The sequence below is a fragment of the Polyodon spathula genome, chromosome 1 (assembly GCF_017654505.1).
Source record: "Polyodon spathula isolate WHYD16114869_AA chromosome 1, ASM1765450v1, whole genome shotgun sequence".
Lineage (NCBI taxonomy): Eukaryota > Metazoa > Chordata > Actinopteri > Acipenseriformes > Polyodontidae > Polyodon > Polyodon spathula.
The window spans coordinates 10,887,094-10,909,877 of record NC_054534.1 but is presented as its reverse complement, the minus strand read 5'-3'; the positions used below and the strand labels follow the sequence as shown (position 1 = coordinate 10,909,877).

Below are 22,784 nucleotides of genomic sequence, written 5' to 3'. Positions count from 1 at the left end.
TGTTTGCATAGCCACATCTTTCATTGTAGTGTTTAATTTGATTGATATCACCTGTCTGTGATTAGCAGGGAGGTATAAAAACAGGGGAAAAGGTTTTGTCCTGGGCAGTCTGTGAGAGGGTGTCATTGTGGAGAGACCTGTGTGGTAAACCATTTTGTGTGTGTCTGAAAAATTGTTTTTGTTTATCGGTAAACTGCTTTGCCGTCCGGTTGTAGTAGAACTGTGAAGAAATGTTTAGTTAGTACTCTGAGGGGAGTTAAATTTTTATTGCTCTTAAAATAATAAAAGGCATGAAAGTGTTTGCAAAATTCACAATCCTGTGTCTGGGTCTGTTCCAAAGGGGCAAACAAAACCTTTCACACAATGTTAATATTGACCCTCTAATTTACTATTGTGTGTTACCTCTCACCCAGGAGTAAATGGCAGTCGATTTTACAGACTACAGTTAATTACCCTGCCATAAAAAGCCCAATACAGCTAAAATAGTGATCCCAGGCAATGCAACAGACATCTTTGAAACAGAGTATTAGTTTGACAGTGGATTTAAATTTTAAACCTCTTAGTGTCTAAGACTTTTGCACAGCAGTGCGTGTGTGTGTGTGTATGTATATATATATATATATATATATATATATATATATATATATATATATATATATATGTATATGTATATATATATATATATATATATATATATATATATATATATATATGTATGAAGACAGTATTAACTGTGATACAGCTCACATGATACATAAGCTGAAATGCCCTTGTGGCTTGGCTTATATAGAAAAAACAAAAATAAATGTTTAAGTATGCATAACAGAACACAAAGCTGCAATGCGAAATAACAATCTGGATTACACTGTAGCTAGACTACAAAACAATGAACCACACTTCTGCCTCAAGCTTAAAATTCGCAGCAATCGAAAAAGTTTCACTTTCTGAGAGAGGTGGCAATATAATTAACCAACTTATAAGAAGAGTGTCATTTTGGATTTTTACTTTAAAAACTATGGAACCACATGGTCTGAACGAAATGTTGGATCTCTGCTCATATCTCTGATTTACTGCTTTGTAAATTGAGAAATTGATGCAAGATTATTTTTAACTAATGTTTGTATAGCCTGTCATTTATTACACCAATTGTTTAATGCAATATTTTGATTGTTAATTTGTACTTTAAGCTAAGAACAAATTATTTTTAATATCACAAAGTACTGATGTAATACTCTGTTTGTCCACGACAATGTAATACAGTCAGCACTCAGATATTTGTTACCCAGACACATGTCAGTCTCATTTTACCGCACTTGTATTAAGAATAAAATCAATCCCCATTATATGTATGTGTAACAAATTAATGCGCTTGCCCGTCACTGCGATTTCCAACTCCGGCATCAGTTTTCTCATACAAAGCCCATCTTACAATTTATTTGAGTCAAAGTCAAAATTTTATAGGGTCGGATATGTGAGCTCTGACTTTATATAGATTAATGAATCTGTTTTTATTACCATAATATGTGCACCTGATATTCAATTTGAAAAACACAGAAAGAGAACTAATTTGATGAGACACTGATCTGGGGGTTGTCAGTTGTCAAAAGCCTGTTTCATCTGCCTGAACAGCTATGACAGCAGAGCTGAGTCTCCAGGCAGCCAGATAGCTTTGAAAATCAAACACCTACACAGCACTGGGGATGCAGCCTGACAGTCATAGCTGTGTGTGTGTTATCACCATGGTCCTGAGATCCACCATTAAACTGATACCGCATTCACAGTCTTTATATAACTCACTGAATCCATTTTGAAGCGTCTGAAATGTCCTTCACCAGCACTTTCACCCCACCGCTGCCTTCCCCTGCCCACAGTCACTCCTGCAGACAGTAGGGCTGTACTGATACTAAAATCAGACAGACTCTGTTAGGTAGTAAAAACCATGCAAAGCTACAACTGCTTAGTTTCTAAATGCTTGCATTCAGTTTTCTTTTTCAGTGAAATATTTACTTAATGCAAAATTGTAATTCTGCAGAGGATTAGCCATGGTGTAAACACTGAAACTGAATACAAAACAGTTCTGAGATAACTGGAAGATGTCTGACAAATTCCTGTCAGTTTTAGAAGTTAGTGCATCCACTACCGTAAGCACAGCAACATAACACTGACTGATATAAAGAAAACAATACGTACCAAGAGAGAAAAAAATAAGTAATTTACTCCCTGTGTTTCTCTCGCATATACTTTATAAACCACTTCAGCCCTCGAGTGAATCACCTCCCTGTATCTCACTCGCAAGTCCCTCTCATTCCTCTTAGTATCTCAATGTACAAGGGGCTGTGACGCAGAGAACCAGCTTCACGAGCTGTGAAGCGCTTCTGCAGAAAGTAGTGTTGTTAGATAATACGTGGTGTAAAGGTCAACATTACGAAACTCCAGAAATCATGTTAGAGGACAGACAGCAGGAGCAGCCCTGGATCCTCAGGTTTACACCAACTTCTGCCTGCAGCATCCAATGATTCATAAAGCGGATAGGTGGCACACTGGAATGTCAAATAGTTTCTTTTGTGTGTTCGCTATTCTCCCACCTACATACAGTACCACTGCCTTTAATCTGGATTTCCTGTCTGTTTAATTGTCACACTCATCCCTCTACTTGCAGAAAAAAAAGAAAAGACAATTACAGTCCCTTCCAGAGGCAAAAATTGCTACAGATAATATATCAAACAACCCAAGCAGCTGGTGTACTTTTGTCATCTAAGCCTTGAGTACTTTTTAATTGTAATGATCTGTATGTTTCATCAGCAGGCCCAACAGACTGATCAGATAACTGTGTCACAGATGGGAGCAGTGGTTAATTTCAAACCATGGACACTAACACTGAGAAGCATCGCACGCCGTATGTAACACTGTGGGCACCCTGACCCAGTCTGCTAGATTTAAAAAGGTTTTTTTTGAAGAGGCAGATCATTGGTGTTATTTCTTCCCCAGTTTAATTAGACTTGAGTCATTCCCTGTTGAGATGTGCTATGCCAGACTCTGAAAGCTTTACAAAAATGACATACAGTATGCTAACTCAACAAACAAATGTGATTCTGTTACATTGGTATGTGGATTCGTTTTGTGCCTCCAGCAAAAAAAGGATAAAGCAGCAACACTGTAACTTCCACATTTCAAAGTAAAGGACGTATGAGTCTTTGCTCCCTGCAAGTACTTCTGTTTGTTTTGTGTAATGCAGTGAAGGTTGATTCAGCAGGTTTATATCTACATTATTACAGTACAAGGGTACACAAAAAGGCTAGATTTACTGGATGCACTTTCCAGTAAAACAAAACTGGTAAGAATCATCCTAGGTGTGCGTCAGGGCCTGTCAATCCCCGGTCTGCGACGTCTGTTTGTAGGTTTGCAACACTGCAGAGAAGCTTGCTAAAGCTGACCCAAAATACAGTAGTACATGGACACAGAAGCAGACTGCCACATACAAACCAAAAAACCTTCTTATAGTTTTGATGAAAGCATAGTCCAACATACCGAGTCCTGAGAGGGCAGAGAGAGGCAGCTGGCTGTCACATCCTTCACATTCAAGTTCACATTCTCTTTATTCTCCGCGGGGAATGGGGAGCTGCCCTGTGACGAGCAGGTACTCACTAAATCAGGCAGGCTGGTCGAGGGGTACTTCTGGAGATCCACCTGTGACTCCTCCTGCCAGGGAAAGGGGGTTAGGATGCAGACTGAACTGGGCATGCTTCTGTAATATGCTTTGCAATACGTCTGGGAAAGGGGGTTAGGATGCAGACTGAACTGGGCATGCTTCTTTAATACAGTTTGCAACACGTCTGGGAAAGGGGGTTAGGATGCAGACTGAACTCGGGATGCTTCTTTAATACAGTTTGCAATACGTCTGGGAAAGGGGGTTAGGATGCAGACTGAACTGGGCATGCTTCTGTAATACGCTTTGCAATACATCTGGGAAAGGGGGTTGAGGATGCAGCCTGAACTGGGCACACTTCTGTAATACGCTTTGCAATACTTTTCAGGATGTTATTTTCAAGGAGCTTTTTGTGTTGCCCTAGGGGATTGCCACAGGAGGTTTCCAGAATCTAACACTTTCTACTTATCCTTGACAAGTCGCTGTGGTATGCACCAGGAGACGTGAAATAACATCTGTGTACAACAACTGTGAGCAATGGAGATGACATTTACCAAGCGCTGATGAACACAATTATTAAACAAATAAATACAAATCCAGCTACAAAGTACGGTATTGGTATGCCCCACTCCAAATCAAATGTGCATTACCAGGTTATAGCAGTAAAAGCAGGTATGTACAGTATGTGCTCGTTAAAGAGCAAATAGTTTCAAACTACATTTTCTTCTTTTAATTTTTGTACTGTTTATTTGTGATGTTTGCAATCATTCTTCGTGGTACTGTACTGTGTGAAGGAGCTGTGTTTCCTTGTGATGTTTGCAATCAACCTGTTGTACTAGGGGTGGTTTCTGTTTTACAGCAGCAGTTTAAGATTGCACATGGTTACTGGTACACCTGGTGGTCTCTGCTGGAAACATTGTTACTTGAGATGATCTGTAAACCTCTCAACTCTCCACTTTACTGGACTATATGGCACCTGACTGTACCAGTACTTGCATCAGCTTGTACTCGCACTGAACTGCTCCACACTTTGCTGTGTTCTACTACTGCTCTCAATCATAATTATACTTTCTGTATCTTGTACTTGATTTTACTCTTAAAGGTAACCGTGTTCTGTAGTTGCTCTTATTTGAAATCATTCTTATCCATTTATTGTACTTGCTCCTTGCTCTTAATGGCATTTACTCTTATAACCAAACATTTGTAAGTTTAGCTGCTCTTAGTTTAGCTTCTCTCAAATGTAATTATTTACTGCATTTCTTTTTTATTTTGTCTCATTTGAATTTGCTCTTACTTATTACTGATTTTATTGTATTTTACAACTGCTCTTATCTGTAACTTTGTAACAACTATAAGTCACCCTAGATAAGGATATCTGCTAAGAAATAAATGATGATGATAATGATGATAGTAATAATAGTGATAATAATGATAAGGTTGAGAATGAAATCCACCTACCCTGCTGGCAACAACAAGCTGCACAAGCCCTGCCGCAGACCGGAGAATCACCACAGCCTCCTGATGAGAGAGGCCAACCAGAGACTGGCCATTGATCATCAGCAACTCATCACTGGACTTCAGTCTTCCATCCCTGCAAGAGCCAGGGGAATCACCATGGAAAGGGTTCAGGGTGGGTGAATTATTATTGCACAGATGTAAAGAACCCAGTTTAACTGGCCTGCAGTGCTTGAGATGAGAGCATCGTGCAAACGTTGCTATTGAGACAAGCATTAAAAACACTAGTAAAGATTCCAGCCAACACTATTGAGTCAAAAGCAACCGAGTATGATGACTGTATTCCACAAATGAAAAGTCTTCCTGTGGTAAGAAAAGTGAAATGTCCTTAATGTCGTTTAAAACCAGCTGGAACGTGGGGGGAAAGGAATCTTTCCAATGTCTTTCTGTTCATTTTGTATATAATTTTTCAATAAAAATTGAATTACAAAAAAAAAAAAAAAATTAAAACCAGCTGGAACAGTTACCTATTAACTCACTGGTAAAAAAAATCCACATAACTAATGGAGAAAAACAAAATGTTTCCAACTTTGCTCCCTCTAATCCTGCCTCTGGAAGAAATGACCCTTGGGTAATATTCCTGTGTGGTAGAAGTGACCCCTGGTTAATATTCCTGTGAGGATCTCAGTTCACACTTTCACTGGGAGAGAAGACGTGACCCCTGGTTAATATTCCTGTGAGGATCTCAGTTCACACTTTCACTGGGAGTTAACTCTGGTAGAAGAAGTGACCCCTGGTTAATATTCCTGTGAGGGTCTGATTTCAGACACTTTTATTGGGAAATAACTCTGATAGAAGAAGTGACCCCTGGTTAATATTCCTGTGAGGATCTCAGTTCAGACTTTCATTGGGAGTTAACTCTGATAGAAGAAGTGACCCCTGGGTAATATTCATGTGAGGATCTGATTTCAGACACTTTTATTGGGAAATAACTCTGATAGAAGAAGTGGCCCCTGGTTAATATTCCTGTGAGGATCTCAGTTCACACTTCCATTGGGAGATAACTCTGGTAGAAGAAGTGACCCCTGGGTAATATTCATGTGAGGATCTGATTTCAGACACTTTTATTGGGAAATAACTCTGGTAGAAGAAGTGACCCCTGGGTAATATTCATGTGAGGATCTGATTTCAGACACTTTTATTGGGAAATAACTCTGGTAGAAGAAGTGACCCCAGGGTAATTATTTCTGTGAGGATCTCAGTTCACACTTTCATTGAAAGATAACTCTGGTACAAGAAGTGACCCCTGGGTAATACTTGCGTGGATCTCAGTTCAGACACTTTCATTGGGAAATAGACCTCAAGCAGGCACCACAGATACAGTGCCTATAGAAAGTATACACTCCCTTGAACTTTTTTCATATTTTGTTGTGTCAGTGCCTCAGAGTTCCATGCATTTAAATGATAATTTTTTTTTCCATTTATACTCCACACTATTAAGGGGAAAAAGGTTTTAATGATAAAAAAATTATATGTTAAAAATACAAAACTGAAAGATCATAATTGGATAAGTCTCTACCCCCCTGAGTTAATACTTGGTAGAAGCACCCTTGGCAGCAATTACAGCTGTGAGTCTGTTGGAATAGGTCTTTACCAAATTTGCACACCTAGATTTGGCAATATTTGACCATTCTTCTTTACAAAACTGTTCAAGTTCCTTGGGGAGCGTTGATGGACAGCAATCTTTAAGTCATGCCACAAATTGGATTTAGGTCGGGGCTCTGACTGGGCCACTGAAGGACAGTTACCTTTTTGCTCCTTAGCAACTCCAGTGTAGCTTTGGCTGTGTGCTTTGGGTCATTGTCATGCTGAAATGTGAACTTCTGTTCTAGTTTCAGCTTTCTTGCAGAGGGCAGCAGGTTTTCCTCAAGGACTTCTCTGTATTTTGATCCATTCATTTTCCCTTTTATCCTGACAAGTTCCCCAGTCCCTGCCAAAGAGAAGCATCCCCATAACATGATACTGCCACCACCATGCTTCACAGTAGGGATGGTGTTCTTTGGGTGATGCGCTGCGCTGGGTTTGCGCCAAATATAACGCTTTGCGTTTAGGCCAAAAAGTTCAATTTTTGTTTCATCAGACCATAAAACTTTTTGCCACATGGTTACAGAATCTCTTGAGTGTTTTTCTGCATACTTCAAACAGGATTCAAGGTGGGCTTTCTTGAGTAATGGCTTCCTTCTTGCCACCCTATCATACAGGCCAGATGTGTAGTGCTTGAGATATTGCTGTCACATGCACACTTTGACCAGTCTTGGTCATAAAAGCCTGTCGCTCTTGCAAAGTTGCCATTGGCCTCTTGGTAGCCTCTCTGATCAGTCTCCTTCTTGCTCAGTCATCCAGTTGGGAGAAATGGCCTGTTATAGGCAGGGTCTTGGTGGTGTCATACACCTTCCACTTCTTAATAATCGCCTTGACCGTGCTCCAAGGGATATTCAAGGCCTTTTATTTTTTTTTCTACCCATCCCCTGATCTGTGCCTTTCAACAACTTTGTCCCAAAGTTCTTTTGAAAGTGCCTTGGTGCTCATGGTTAAGTCTTTGCTTTGAAATGCAATACCCAGCAGAGGGAACCTACAGGAACTGCTGAATTTATCCTGAAATCATGTGAATCACTACAATTTAACACCGGTGGAGGCCACTTAACTTGGTGTGTGATTTTGAAGGCGACTGGTTACACCTGAGCTAATTTAGGATTGCTATTACGAGGGTGGGTGGACACATCTAACCAAGCTATTTCAGTTTTTATTTTTAATTAATTTTCTACAAATTTCTTGAATATTTTTTTTCACTTGGAAGTTGTGGGATAGGATTTGTAGATAAATGAAAAAAAAAAAAAAAATTTATGCATTTTAATTCCAGGCTATAAGGCAACAAAAAGTGAACATTTTGAAAGGGGGTATAGACTTTCTATAGGTACTGTAACTGATTTTGAATGCTGCTCCTGCTCCTGCCACCTCCAGACTCTGATTCCCTGACCGCTGCCTCTTACTGTCGCTGCTAATATGGAGATGTGGAGATGGTTAATTACACTGGTGACTTTCCTATCCAATAAGGTCAGTCAATGTGACCCTGCACACTGTGTACCAAGACTTGTGTACCCATTCTGACAAATCCTTTATCAAAGACCATTAGTAAAATTGACATTCAAGATGGCTGGCCATTGTATCAAGAAGTCCCATTATTCTCTTTACACAGAGACAGTTTATTCTCACCTATAACTCACACTAACATTAGAGTCAAGGCAGTCCAACAGAATATGTGCACCCCATGGCTTTCCCTTTGGAATGGGTTAGAAGAAAGTCTCGGTGTGACCTGACACGAGTTCTCCAGGTTCAAACATTACTCTAGTTTTAACCTTCCTTCATTTACTGGTTTTTGCTTGACAATCTATGCTCAAGTTAAATTTAAATATTATCAGCTGGGGATGATTTAAAAGGTTATAAAATTAAATGTTTGTCTTTCAACTCAATTCTCAGGTCATTAGAGAGTAAATTAAAACAGTTAATCAGGCCAGACAGTTTTCTTCTTGTGTATTAGTAGGGGGCAAAATATATTATTTGAAAGCTGGCAGAAACATTGAAAAACATATGAGTGTAGAAAGTTCTGTTTGGATTAAAAAGCATTTTTTCTTTTAACCCTTTAAGGCACAAGGGACAAGTGTGTCCCCCAAATACATATTATGCTAATTTTCTTATTTCTGCAATGAAGTGCACGAAACAAGGTTTCAAATTTACTGACAAGTTGGATCTGGTCGTCCAAATTTTGTTTCCTCCTCATGATATCTGAGTCGCTCTCAGATGTTTTAAGAAGAAACCATTTGAACAAGCGCCCAATTCCTTGTCTAGCTGAAGGGGTTAGAGCAACTCTCTTTCCAGGAACCAATGCAATCCTTCAATGCTTTAGTTCACCCTCATTATCACAACTTGTTACTTAATGTTCTTCACCAATTGCTATGAAAACAAAATCTATGATGCGTTTATGAAAACGTGTGCATTTTTCACATAGGAAAACAGGAGATCTACAAAGTGATGGTACTTCATTTCTTTAGGGTCCTCACTCAGAATGCTCTGTTTGTACTGTAGCAAATGAATTTACACAGGATTTAAGACAATTCAAAACAGTTATCATGTTCAACAGGTATTATATAGAGTCTATAGAGTATATAGAGTCGGAAAGAGAGTCATAAATCAGGGCGTCATTTTGAATGAGGACCCCTTAAAAACGGTCTTCTCTAGCACCTAGCTGGAGTGTGGTCTCTTTGAAGGATACATTGTGAAAAGTGTTGAATTTAAATCAAGGGAAGTAATGTTAAAACTGTACAATGCACTAGTAAGACCTCATCTTGAATACTGTGTTCAGTTCTGGTCACCTCGCTATAAAAAAGATATTGCTGCTCTAGAAAGAGTGCAAAGAAGAGCGACCAGAATTATTCTGGGCTTAAAAGGCATGTCATATGCAGACAGGCTAAAAGAATTGAATCTGTTCAGTCTTGAACAAAGAAGACTACGCGGTGACCTAATTCAAGCATTCAAAATTCTAAAAGGTATTGACAATGTCGACCCAAGGGACATTTTCGACCTGAAAAAAGAAACGAGGACCAGGGGTCACAAATGGAGATTAGACAAAGGGGCATTCAGAACAGAAAATAACTTTTTTACACAGAGAATCGTGAGGGTCTGGAATCAACTCCCCAGTAGTGTCGTTGAAGCTGACACCCTGGTATCCTTCAAGAAGCTGCTTGATGAGATTCTGAGATCAATAAGCTACTAACAACCAAACGAGCAAAATGGGCCGAATGACCTCCTCTCGTTTGTAAACTTTCTTATATTCTTATGATGTCCCAGAACTTAGCATTTCCTGCAGCGATGAGGAGACCCCTCCTTACAACAACAGAATACAATAGAGCCGGTACCTGTGAGCTGCTCCTCCTTCTTCCACGTGAGTCACGATGATGCCATGAGGGGACTTCTTAGATCCGCGGCCTCCAGTAATCTGGATCCCCAGTCCATCCTGTCCCTTCACCATGTGCATCTTCCATATTCGACTGCCTTCTCTGGGCTGAGGTGACAAAGCAAGACAGATCTGTTTCACACATGTCTTTCTTTACAAACCCTTTCATGAACGTTACATGCTAGATGGAATACAATAGTTACTGTAGATGGAATTCACAATGACGATGCAGCAAGATTTACAAACAAATTAAGTTACTGCTGATGAGATGACTGCTTCAACAAGCTCAAAGGCTCCACACAGATTTCCTTCAAGCTTTCAAACTATTCTTAAATGAAGGATAAGAAATCTGAAGTTACACGTAGACACTACTGTACTGTTATTTATACTACTAAAACGCATATGCAGTAAAGAGTTATAAGCAGCTACTTTGGAGCTCAGTCACTTCAGATAGAAAAACTATTGTGTTTTATCTTAGTGAGTATTTGAAGATATGCGCATAAGCCAACATGATATGCTGTCTTATTCTTGAACTTATTCACACTTATTATAGCAAGTGGGTAGGACATCAATTCTGATAGATTGCACATGCTGTGCCAGCATTTCTGTCCTGTCGCACTAGGTATAATAAGAAGCATTAAACAAAAATGGACTTGTGATAACCAACTGGATAAAGTATTGTGAATGCAGGACCACTTCCTGACACAAAATCAACTAGAAGGGAAGACTGTAGCCCAATCAGTCCCAGCCACTCAGCACAAGGTATACAGATATTATGCCAGCTAACCTTTGGCTTCAAAAAGGCGCAAAAGTAATGCCCTATTAGCATATTAAAAGACTAGCTTGTTGTCGTTAGAAGGCCTTCATAGAAGTTACTGTGCTGTGCATCCCTGAAAGAAATACAACACAAACCACTGAGGAATAGTCACACACACTGAGGAATAGTCACACACCCTTCCAAAACAGTTTAAAGATAGTGCAGAGCAGACAGCTGGAAAGGGTTCCTCCTTCAGATGGAAGAGATTTTGAAGTGTTTATAAGAGTTGCAGACCGGACTCAGTGGAACCCTCCTCTGCTCACTCATTCCTGATATCAGGATTCTGGCAGGAATGCAGATCTCACTCAGTCAACATGTCCTGGATATTACACACATATGACAAGCTACAAAGCTCTTCAATTGAAAACATCACAGCAAACAATTAGAGTGCCGTGTTTTTTGCAAATGCGAAATAAAACAAAAAGCAACATAAAAAACAAAATAAAACAAAATGCAAAGATATAAAATGAAAGATCATTATAAAAGCTACATAGAATGACATTTTTAAATTGGGAGGTTTATACAAAAAATACTTTAAATAAATACTTGCAGTCGTAGTTGTCAAGGCTCAACCGTTACCATAGACACGGTCTGAAGAGAAACTGAAGCTCTGACTAGGACTTGCGCAGATGTATAATTTGAAGGGAGTTGCCTGGAAATTCAGATTGTGATGGAAGTGAAGCGATGTTTGTTTCTAAAATGCCTACACCGTGCATAACAATTAAACAACGCTGCAAAGAATCTGAACACGAGGGGATGTAAGCAGCTGATGGTGACAAAATAATGATGTGCATTTTGCAACTGTCTAAATTAGCTGTTTATTCCTTTTGGGGAAAATGTGGCTTGTTTGTTTATATTTTGTATTAGTATGCTAATTTTTGTTTTATTTCAAGAGATTCAAACTTTGCACTGGAGCAAATGCTGTTTTGGTTTGGAATGATTTTGAATGAATAAATCCCACTGCACTTATTTAATGGGTAGATTGCTGCATGTGCAATTATTATGACAGCCCCATAATAGTAGGACAGTATATATATATATATATATCTATATATATATATATATATATATATATATATATATATATATATACATATATATATATATATATATATATAATATATATATATATATATATATATATATATATATATATTTATTGTATTTTTACAGCGGGCATGGGCAGTATTTATTGTAAATTAAAAAGAGTCGGGACTGTACGTTACCATTACTGCCGTTAATGAGAAATGATGGTAACTAAATTATTTTTCTGTGCGAGGTCTGTTTATGTCAACATTTTAAAAAAGCAAATAATGTTTTTAAAAAAAAGTAAGTAAGTAGTTAAAACATGCTGTATGCTATACTATTATTGATCTATTTTAGTTGTTCTATTAATGTGTATATGTAATAAAACTAAATAAAATTAAATTAGAAAAATTTAATTATATTTGTGAAAAATAAATCCAATAAACACGTCCTGGATAACACACACGTATAACAAGTTACAAAGCTCTTCAATTCAAGTCATATAATAACTGAGTATTTCCCTCGAGGTACACAATGTTTGAGAACAATTGCTGTGGGTTAGGAGCCTTTAACAGCTTTGCTTATGTGAGGTGTGTTTATGACATTTGCTGATTTGCTGTTTTAAGCAGCCACTTAAATATAAAATGGTTTGAGTGAAACACTAATCGTTTGTTTAACTACAGTTCCCACGGGGAATGGGTTTAACACACCGCACAGTATTAAGAGCTGATCCTTGTTTCTCTTAACTGAGAACTAAGGGGTGGATGTTACAGTAAAAGTCTGAATCTGGTCATTCAGAAAGAAGATATCCACTTAGTAGTAAAAATAATAGTTTATTGGTTGTGAAAGATATGCCTGATGGCACATGAACAATTGGCAAACAGTTATGCCCGACATGAACATGATAACAGACAGATACATAATACATTCACATTACAATTGGCCCATGGCCTTATCCATTGGAGCTCGATAGCCACCCCTATGCTGGCCAAGCTGAGATGAATGCAATACAGTGATCAAGAATGGCTCAGCCAGCGGCCAGGACAAGTGGTGCTTGGGGCCACCTTCCCCCTAGACAAGGCATGCTTCAGGGTGGAGGCAGGGAGGAGGAGGACCAAACAAAGAAACGACAGGGGTTTGTGGGCAGAGAGACCTATTTAACTGGTCAAACTGGTAACGTATGAGATTGATGGGTGGGGTCTCCTTTCGGAAAGACAACAAGTTTCCAAATCTTAAATTTTACTGGTAAAGCTCAACATTTACCAAACAAAGTGGTAAATAGCTGAAATTAATGAAGAAATAGATTGCTTTTCAGACATTTACTGCTTAATCTTATGATTTATCAAAGCTTATTAGTAAATGCAGGTATATCATCAAATAATTTACTTATTCATGCAAGTAAATGATCAATTAAGAAAATAATCATTAGTGTCGCAGAATATATTTATTTCTGCATACACATTCAGGGCTCTACATTTAGAGTTTTAGCCCTTTGGGCCATTGAGCTAGTGTTTTTACTGGCCTGGATATAATTTTATCTGGCCCAATATATACAGTGTGTGTGTGTGTGTGTGTGTGTGTGTGTGTGTGTGTATATATATATATATATATATATATATATATATATATATATATATATATATATATATATACTTTATTGCTTTAAATAATCAGCCATTTGGTGTGCTTCTTAGAAAATGAAATCACAGCATTCACGATTTAAAAATGTACGTGTACAAATGATACTTATTTCCTCACAAGCAAAACAGCAACGCTAAAAGGTTAACTGAATTATAACAATCCTAATAATAAACACTATAAAAACAACAAGAATACAAATAATAAAAGTTAGAACCAATCTTAATGCTGATACCAACGAGTCCTGGAATGGCATTTCTGACCTGAACATACCGGATTCAAATCAAGAAGTCTGACAAATCCACCATATGGTCCAGATTCCATGCAGTGGATCGGGAAGGTGCATCTTTCTTTCGCTGCAGTCACAGCAGACAAACCTGCTATATTGCGAACTATTACTGTGTGAGACTGGACATGATGTAAACAAAATGTTGAATTCCCACCAAAAAACTACTTTTATCTGCAAGTCTGGGAAACTGACAGCAAACAAGATCGAACATTAAATATTTTCACGGTCATGATGAAGCCAAGTGAAGTCTTTCTTCCACTCCACTCTACATTTTCATCTTAATTTTTTTCATAATGTATTTTTTCATCTTTATTGAGTTATTGGTGCACTTGGTTGCTTAATTGTAGAAACCCTGAATGGTAAAAATGTGTCACGTGGAGGTAACCGACAGCACTTCGGTATAGTCTCAGACTCTGACTGTACAACAAATACCACGTGCGGAGGGAATGCTCAGTTTCGTACAGTACTTAGGTTTTAAAAAATTGGTTTGTAAATTAGTTTTTTCATCTTTTTTGGCATACTGGCCATTTTCCTGGGTTCATTAAAATGAAAGCCATGTGCACTATACTATATAAAAAATGTAGCCTGCCCAGTCCTAACTACAAGCCAAACTGTGATCTCTACCGGCTCAGGCCGCTGGGCCATGGTTAATGTCGATCCTTGGCCCATTAACAAAAAACATTGATGTTGAACAATATATGTATTTCTGCATGTATTTTCCATTAACAAAATAGTCATTAATAAGCTTACAGTAATGCATTTTAAACTAGTTCAACATGGCACTGAACAATACTATGATCCACTTACATACAACAACCAACATTCTGGTAAATGTGCGTATAAAACTATTCACAATGGTGTTGAAGGATACTGTACTCCAAATACGTAGTAGTTTGATGAACAATGACATTGTGTAAAATGCAAATTATATCATTTAGGACCTTTGGTTATAACACAAAATGTCACAAAGATAGAGAGTGAATAGATATGCATACCTATTGCAGCATGGTAGACTCATGGCATGACACGAAAGCGATTAGAAAAGCATTCAGTCATTACCCAAAGGCACTTGGTTACCGGTAAACGTACGCAGTAAAGTGATATCACGTTTATTATGGACATTTACCACTAAATCTTAAGACTTGCCAATATTCAAACTTTTACCGTAACATATTCACACACCATCGCTGCAGCAGTGAATGCACTGCATTACAGGCACGTTCAAGTCTTGCTCTTCTTTAATGGTGGTTCATTGTGGAACACACTGCCTCTGGTCCAAGGAATGGATTTTGCTGCTGTGTTTATTGAATTAATTGTATTAATTTATCTAATGAGGTGTCCTTTCATTACCAACAGAACAGAGACACTGCATTCAAAATGTTATTACCAATAAGTCATATACGCTTTCATTTCAAACATGCATGTTTGTAGCACCTCAATACTGCTGATTGCTTGATTCTTGATGTAAGTTCACACATTGTATCAGATGCTACTGTACAGCACTAGTTTGTTTCTTTACCTCTGCAGAAATATGGAGGTCCAGCAGTAAAGCAGATATGGGTCCTCCTGTATTATGCCTATTTAACCTGTTAACTATAAGGTAAGCACAACTGTAAGGACTCTTGTGCAATGTTAACTGACAGAGGGAATGCAGGATTGCTTGCAAGTCATGCTCTAAAATAGTGTAATTTGGTACACAGTTTGTTTGGGAGTTTGACCATGTTGTTGATTCTTTTGGAGACTGGATATTTCCTGTTTATGTTGTATTTTTGTATATCTATCTCCCAGGACTGGTAGTTGAACTCAAAACATGACGTATTTCCCTAAGGGCTGTGCAGTAAAAAGAGACACTGGGGTTACTGGAATTTTCTTTCTTTGTATTCTATCACAGAGAAATGTTCTCTATTATATAGAAGACTGAAGAGCTAGAAAGATGAGACAGAACACCTCAGGCAGGGCTGCTCTGCTTTTGTTTGCTGCAGTTAACTACTGACAACGGAGTCAAGACTGACTGCAAGGGTTCAGAGAAAGTGGACGCAGATCAGTCTGCACATGGTGCTATTTCCATAAAGTTACACTAATGATCATACCAAATGCTCCATTGAAACAATTAGCATAGCAGTTTCAAAAATTACATTAGTCATTTTAACATTTGTAAAATTGCAATTACAGATTGCACCCACTGCAGTGGCACTGCTAACAAGTTTAGTTCTCTTTATTTATTATTTTCCACAATGTCAAATACACTTACTCATAGACTAAGGTAGAACGTCTTAGTGCCCAAGGTACATTAATACGTTTTTTATATAGGTTTTGCCTGACACAAAGACAGCCAAGTGAATTAAGACCATAGCTTTCTGCAAAGTGAAAACCCCAAAACCACTGGAAACAAAGGGGTCAGCACAGGGAGCACAGTATCTGTGATAGCAGATCAGTGGCACAGAATGAAGTGCAGCTCAAGTGCCAGCAGTGTTTTTGCTGTTGTAGTTGTAGTTGTTGTTGTTGTTGTTGTTGTTTTTTTATTTGCTCAAGGCAAGTCACTATTTTAAGATGTAAATAAATCATGACGTCAACTCAGGATCAGGCATTGGAAACAGATCAGAAACACATGTGGACAATCACATGAATATGAACTAAAAATACATGCAGGCCATTAGAGCCTTTCAATAAATCTAAAACAGGAGGTTTACAGTACAGGCAAACCTGCTCATGCAACCAACTTTATTTAGCGACCACCTGGTCTAAGCAGCCACTTTAAATTCCTCCCAATAATATTTGTGCTTTTATTTAACTAAGCGAACACCTGTGTAATGCAACCAGCGACCACAATTCTGTGCCCAGCAACGGGCTCAAACCTGTATTAAGCACCCTTACACACGGCTGTTGTTTTAAATGGTACGTCCTAAATTCAAAGGAATACGGTAACCATTTTAGCTGATTTTATCTATAATCAATAAAACAACAGCGCTCTTTAGCAAAGAAAAAGAGAAAACATGGAGAAACAAAAGGTCCTCCCTAGATGACAGAAATCAAGTTATTAAACTTGTAGAGAAAGTAAGTGCCAGAAAAACTGCTGAAAATTTCGGCACTAGAAAGACGCAGATACAGCACTGTGAAACGGAAAGAACTGGGGCTTGAAGTTTAAGTTTTTTATTTTTGTTCACGTGACCATTTTTTGAGCCGATTCGATATCTTATGAAACTAGTTAAATTACTAAACAAAGTCGCTTCTTTTTACATTGATGTCCTGATTGACTTCCTGATTCTGTTTCACCTTCTTCATTATTCGAACACAAGAGCAAGCAATGACATTAATCACTTCCCCCAGATGCTATTTTAACTTGCATTTCGTTCTCGCACTTGCCTGAGAACTATGTAGCTTCCAATGTGACTGTTTCATGCTGTTTTGTTCTTTCCTGCTAATTTAACAGAATGTTCTCATAACTAGGATGTAGCAGCTTAAGACACAAAGGCAAACCATTAAAATGAAAATAATACACAGGAAAATTAAAGTCATACTTATAAGAGTATGAAAACAGTGCAATTAATTCAAACAGATCATCTGCTTACGCTGGCGTTGGTTTCAATGAATCAACACGTACCTGAAAGGCAGACACAGGTACTGAAATATGCAAAGAATTTAAAACGTGGTGTGACCTGAGACAGGCAAGCATTCATTACTTTCACAAAATCATTTGTTTTGTAAATGCATTATCTAAATGAGCATTATTAAATTACATACTTCCTTTTGTTCATATTATATCTACTGGCTTTTACAGTGTATACAAGACATACATAATTACAGGAAAGCATGTCAGAGACAAATAGAAAATTCTTAAGTTATGGTCCCTCTTTTAAGAGCCCATCTGTGTTAAGAGGCCACTGTTAGACTGTCCTTTGAGTGGACAGGTTTAACTGTATTAGGGTTTCCAACACAGCGATAGAAAATGTATTCTCTAGAAGAAGACTGCACCATTGATGGCTTTGGAGGGATATATCCAACAATTTAAAAGCAGCTGGGGGTTGGGATACAAGTAATTCAGAGGGTGTGCTTCATTCACAGATAATACTGTAGTTTAAATTCACTATTGATCCTGAACACATTTTAGTTCAATATCAGAGGTCTTGAACTAAAGGTTGCTGTTTCATTAAAATCCCTATCAAAAATGAGCCTGTCAGCTCCGTTTTTATCCAAACTATTTTCTTGAGACTAAAGAGCTGATTTTATAACTCAGTTTCTAAGCAGTGCAGCTCCATCTAGATGCACACAGACACATTGAAATCGCATTTCCTGTGCAGGGACAACGAAGCAGCCACTGTACCACAATGAGGTAATTACCGGGCCCATCCCACTTAGGCAGTAAATGAGGGCACTTCAGGCAGCTTCAATACGCAGTCATCAAATAGGGATCAGATAAGCAATGCATTCGTTTCTATTCTGCTCTACCCCTGAAACCAAGAATACAGACAAAGTATACAGAAATAGATTTCTTTCAGCGTTGACCAATACATTTCATTCAGAATTTTTTAATGACGTATTAGCTCAATGACTCAACATCACATGCACATCTTACTATTGTATGCCTCTAAGTATGTTTCACTTCAAAGCACAAGGACAGCACTGTTTCAATTGGAATAAAAACACTGTTTAAATTGACCATCACTAAATGCCAAATGCAAGCGAGAAAATGACAATTAAAACAAACCTCCAGTTCCTGCCATAAGATGAACCTTTTTACTCGTTTGGGGTAGAAAAATACAGATCTGAAGCTGACGGAAGACAAAGTTACTTTTTCAGGAATAGTGGCTTGAAACCTGGTTCCAGGAGGCCTGGAGACCTTGTTTGCAGCAACTTTGCTGTATCAAACCCCCAAGTCTCCCCTGGTGTGCCATGCAGTGGCCTGAAACCAAGTCTCCTGAAACAATGTCACAAAGTGGCTTCATGTCACCTCAGCTTTAGGGGCTCCAGTTGTGACCATAGCACCATTTTATCAGCCTAACAAAGCACTGAGTGAGTTTTGTGTTAAATTACCGATTGATCCAGGTACATGTCTTACCGGACCAGGATGCTCGCTGTTCAGGGAGTCTGTTTTCCCACCTTCCGAGAGCCGACTTCTGGGGAGCCCACTTGTCACAGTCAGAGAGGAGGTCCCATTGTGGAGCGGCGGCTCAGTGCTGGTGTTCCCTTCCGAGCGCTGCTCCGCGGGGTGCACAGTCTCTCTAGGCGAAACCTCCACGTCCATGGAGTTGCAGTATCCGTTCTCGTGCCCAGAGTCTCGGCTGTCCCTGCCACTGTCCTTGCTCTCCCGGGTGAAGGAGGACCGGGAGATGACCCCGAACTTCCGGGTCCTCTTCCCATTGTGAGCAGGGCTCCCACTCAGCTCTGAGGAGATGCTTGCCCTGTGTTCACCACCGCCGCTGGCGCCATTGCAAGGAGGAAGAGAAGCTTTGCGTTTGATACGACGCAGCATGATCATGTAGATAAATCCGCCATTCCAGCACTGGTCAGCCAGGTAACTGCAAAACAAAGAAATAAAAAAATGACATCAACACTTCCTCCGTAACCAGTGTGACACAGGGGTTACGTTCTCTTATTCTATTTGAAGCACTAGAGCGGTATCCTGAAAAGTTTGTTCTATCTGATAATTAAGTACTCAGTTAAAATAATGGACAAAAATCTAGGACAGCAAGGCTGATGAGATGATGGAGAATGAAAGACTTACTGTAGCTAGTCCAGAAATGTACAGAATGTCAAAGACAGTGCTCCCTCTTTTTTTGTATCGGCCTTACACAGTACAGTAAAACCGATTTACTGAATTACAAAACCAACCAACAACAAGAGTGGGCTGAAGATTCTTAGACTGTAATATTCAGTGATGTTATCAACAACAAGAGTGCACTGAAGTTCCTTACACTGTAATATTCAGTGATGTTATCAACAACAAGAGTGTGCTGAAGATTTTTACACTGTAATATTCAGTGATGTTATCAACAAGAGTGTGCTGAAGATTCTTACACTGACTCACCATTAGAGAGCTCTTAGTCAGGCTTCTTAGAAAAAAAAGTACAGTGAATGAGGACAGTGACAGATGAGGTTCACAACAGCGCTGTTAAAATCCCCTGAGGAGTTCAGTCACTCAGATCACAATGTTTGGATATGACACGGATGTGGTTTTGGATGTTTGTTATGAAAGCTTGGGAGGATTATACAGTAACTCCTTGTTGGATTGATCTGAAAATGTGTTTGCGGCAAATTTCTATAACTACCCAGCTCTCCGAAACACACCACAAACCCACCAGCTAATAAGATCTCTAAGCATAATGATTTGTGAATGCACCCCTAAATACATGTATTGCTGTACAAGCTCAGAAAGTCTAGGGGTCTGGTTCGGTTATGCATGATGTTACCTCTTAAATCCAGATCAACTTTCACTGCTGCTTCTTTTTACTGTGATTAAATTATATAATGTGGAAATGAGTCATCTCACAAACTACTGAGAAGGCAGCAGTAACCAGTGTAATCAGGTTATCTGAGAGCCCAGTTTACATGCATGGCATGTATAAAACCATATATATATTATATATATATATATATCATATATAGATATATATATATATATATTAGAGAAGAGAGAGAGAGAGAGAGAGAGAGAGAGAGAGAGAGAGAGAGAGAGAGAGAGAGAGAGAGTCAGTCATTTATCAACTGTCAGGATGCACTAATCATTTTGCAAAAACATCTTACATTACCTAATGGACAAAATATTTAGTAAGCATATTACAAAAATAGCTTCTGTTGAGTCAACTGTTCCTCTAATTTCCATGCAGAAATGATAGAACCAGGCAGGTGCTACTGTTGTACCCTACTGTGGACTGATTGCTCCTGCTCACAGAAGCAAACCCTGCCTAACGAATTTATACAACAACCTACAGGCCGAGGGCATTTGAAAACAGAAACCTAACTACTACTGTGGACTGATTGCTCCTGCTCACAGAAGCAAACCCTGCCTAACGATTTTATACAACAACTTACAGGCCGAGGGCATTTGAAAACAGAAACCTAACCTACCACCAAATGGCAACCCCTCACTGTTGCCACAGAAACAGAAAGCGGGAACTGTACCTTGCAATGCAGTTTTCCTAGGACAGGAATGGACTGGGAATACAAGGAGCAGGATGTGGACCAGGCTGTCAGTGCTCTCATACATTCCAAGAAGCACTTGCACTAGAGCAACACATCACTATTCATCCAGGGGCTGATATTGGTGGGAAGGAGCTATGGGCGCCACGCACCTACATCTAGCACTTTCAAACTGAGCTTGTAACCTCCTTCAATCTGCTGGCTGTCCTTTTTCCTTAGTATTAAGGGTGTAAACAGTACTGTACTGCATACACACCTTCGACTTTACTTTTTATAGTCATTGTTTTATTTTACTTTTGCATTTATTTCAAATTTGACTTTGACTTTCCCCATTTAAAATTCAATTACAGTGGTTTACAGTGCATCAAGATACTTTAACACATTTTAAAATCAATCAAACATCCCTATAAAATCATTTTCATTTACAGTTTAAACATGTAACCCTTTACCTCTGTTTTTCTTTTATTTTTTGCTCTGAACTTTCTTGAAAAAACAGCTAGAATTCCTCCCCATGAAATCCTACCTTACACTTCCTGGCCACAGTCACTATGAAACAATGCACGGGAAGAAAGCACTTGAAAACAAAAGTTAATAAATAAACTGAGATTATTATCAAGAGTTCAGTATTTTTTTAAACTTTATTTTTCCCTGTGATAAACGACTAACCCAGTGAATGCTTGATTTCATGTACTGTAGTCCAAGCGTAACTGAAAAGTGTTTGAAGCAGGTTTTGTTAAAAAGTGCTGTATTATAAGATGGCTCATTCATAAGGCTGTATTTTCTTTCACAGTTATCACAGATTTCACGATGAAATAAATACAACAAACGTTTGCATTATTGCCGCACTACCTCAATTTAGGAACCTGGCAGCCTGTTTAGTTTGCATCCAGTAAGTAATGGAACACACACTGCACAGAGCTGCACGATTTCTTTACAATGTCTTTAATGAAAAAGACGCCCACTACATCAAACATCAGAAATATTTCTGCTAAAGATCGCTCTGTCCAGTACAAGAAGGGGACATTTCACATGTCTGTTGTTACTTTTACATTTATTTATGTATTTATTTTGTTTGGTAATTCACTCATGGTGAAAACATAATGTCTGTAAATATTCTACAATTTAGCATTTACTGTTTTTCAGGTAAGCATTTGAATATTTAAGAACTTTTGCTGTATAATAACTTCAGAGAAAATGGTCAATTTTGAATGTGCAGATCTCAGGTTGTAATGCTAGACTAAGCAGAAGCCAGACAGAATTACCTCAAAGAAACTACAATAATATATAAACAACAGTTTGAAGCTGGAAGGAAACATAATTGAAAAAATCCACAAATATATGAACTCTTTTAAAAGTCTTTAAATGATTTTGTTTTCTTTTTAATGAATACAGCATTGAGTAGTGCGTGATATGAGAACTGAATGCCCACCCGAGGGGTGGGATGTTATGTAAACCCAGAGGACAAAGCCCAAGGTGTTTACCCAAGCATCCCACCCTGAGGGTGGCCATTCCATTCTCATTTCTCACACACTACCCCATGCACTATTGTTTATGATCTCTGGTGAGCAATGGTTTTCCTGCCAGAGTTCTACAGTTCCGTGTTGCTTATTGTGGATGGCTTACTCTGCTAGTCAGTGAGTTATTAAATTAATTTGCTCGCAGTGGGGTCACACTCTGTTGCTGGTGTTAATGAGCGTACGTGTTTCCTATAACTGTTCGGTTATTATGGGAAATATCAACTGGATGAGCCCAATGAAAAAATTGG

At 38.6% G+C, this 22,784-nt stretch overlaps 1 protein-coding gene across 2 annotated transcripts in view; it reads right to left on the bottom strand.

The window, feature by feature from the left end:
• Nucleotides 1–22,784, bottom strand: part of LOC121314102 (PDZ domain-containing protein 2-like) — a 123,035-nt gene that overhangs the window by 36,900 nt on the left and 63,351 nt on the right. For both annotated transcript variants that reach the window (XM_041247010.1, XM_041247018.1), the window contains 4 exons: nt 18,939–19,398; nt 10,075–10,220; nt 5,105–5,237; nt 3,529–3,699 (listed from right to left, as the gene is read on the bottom strand). In XM_041247010.1, the coding sequence (XP_041102944.1) occupies nt 3,529–3,699; nt 5,105–5,237; nt 10,075–10,220; nt 18,939–19,398 (910 nt within the window). The remainder of the gene's footprint in view (nt 1–3,528; nt 3,700–5,104; nt 5,238–10,074; nt 10,221–18,938; nt 19,399–22,784) is intronic.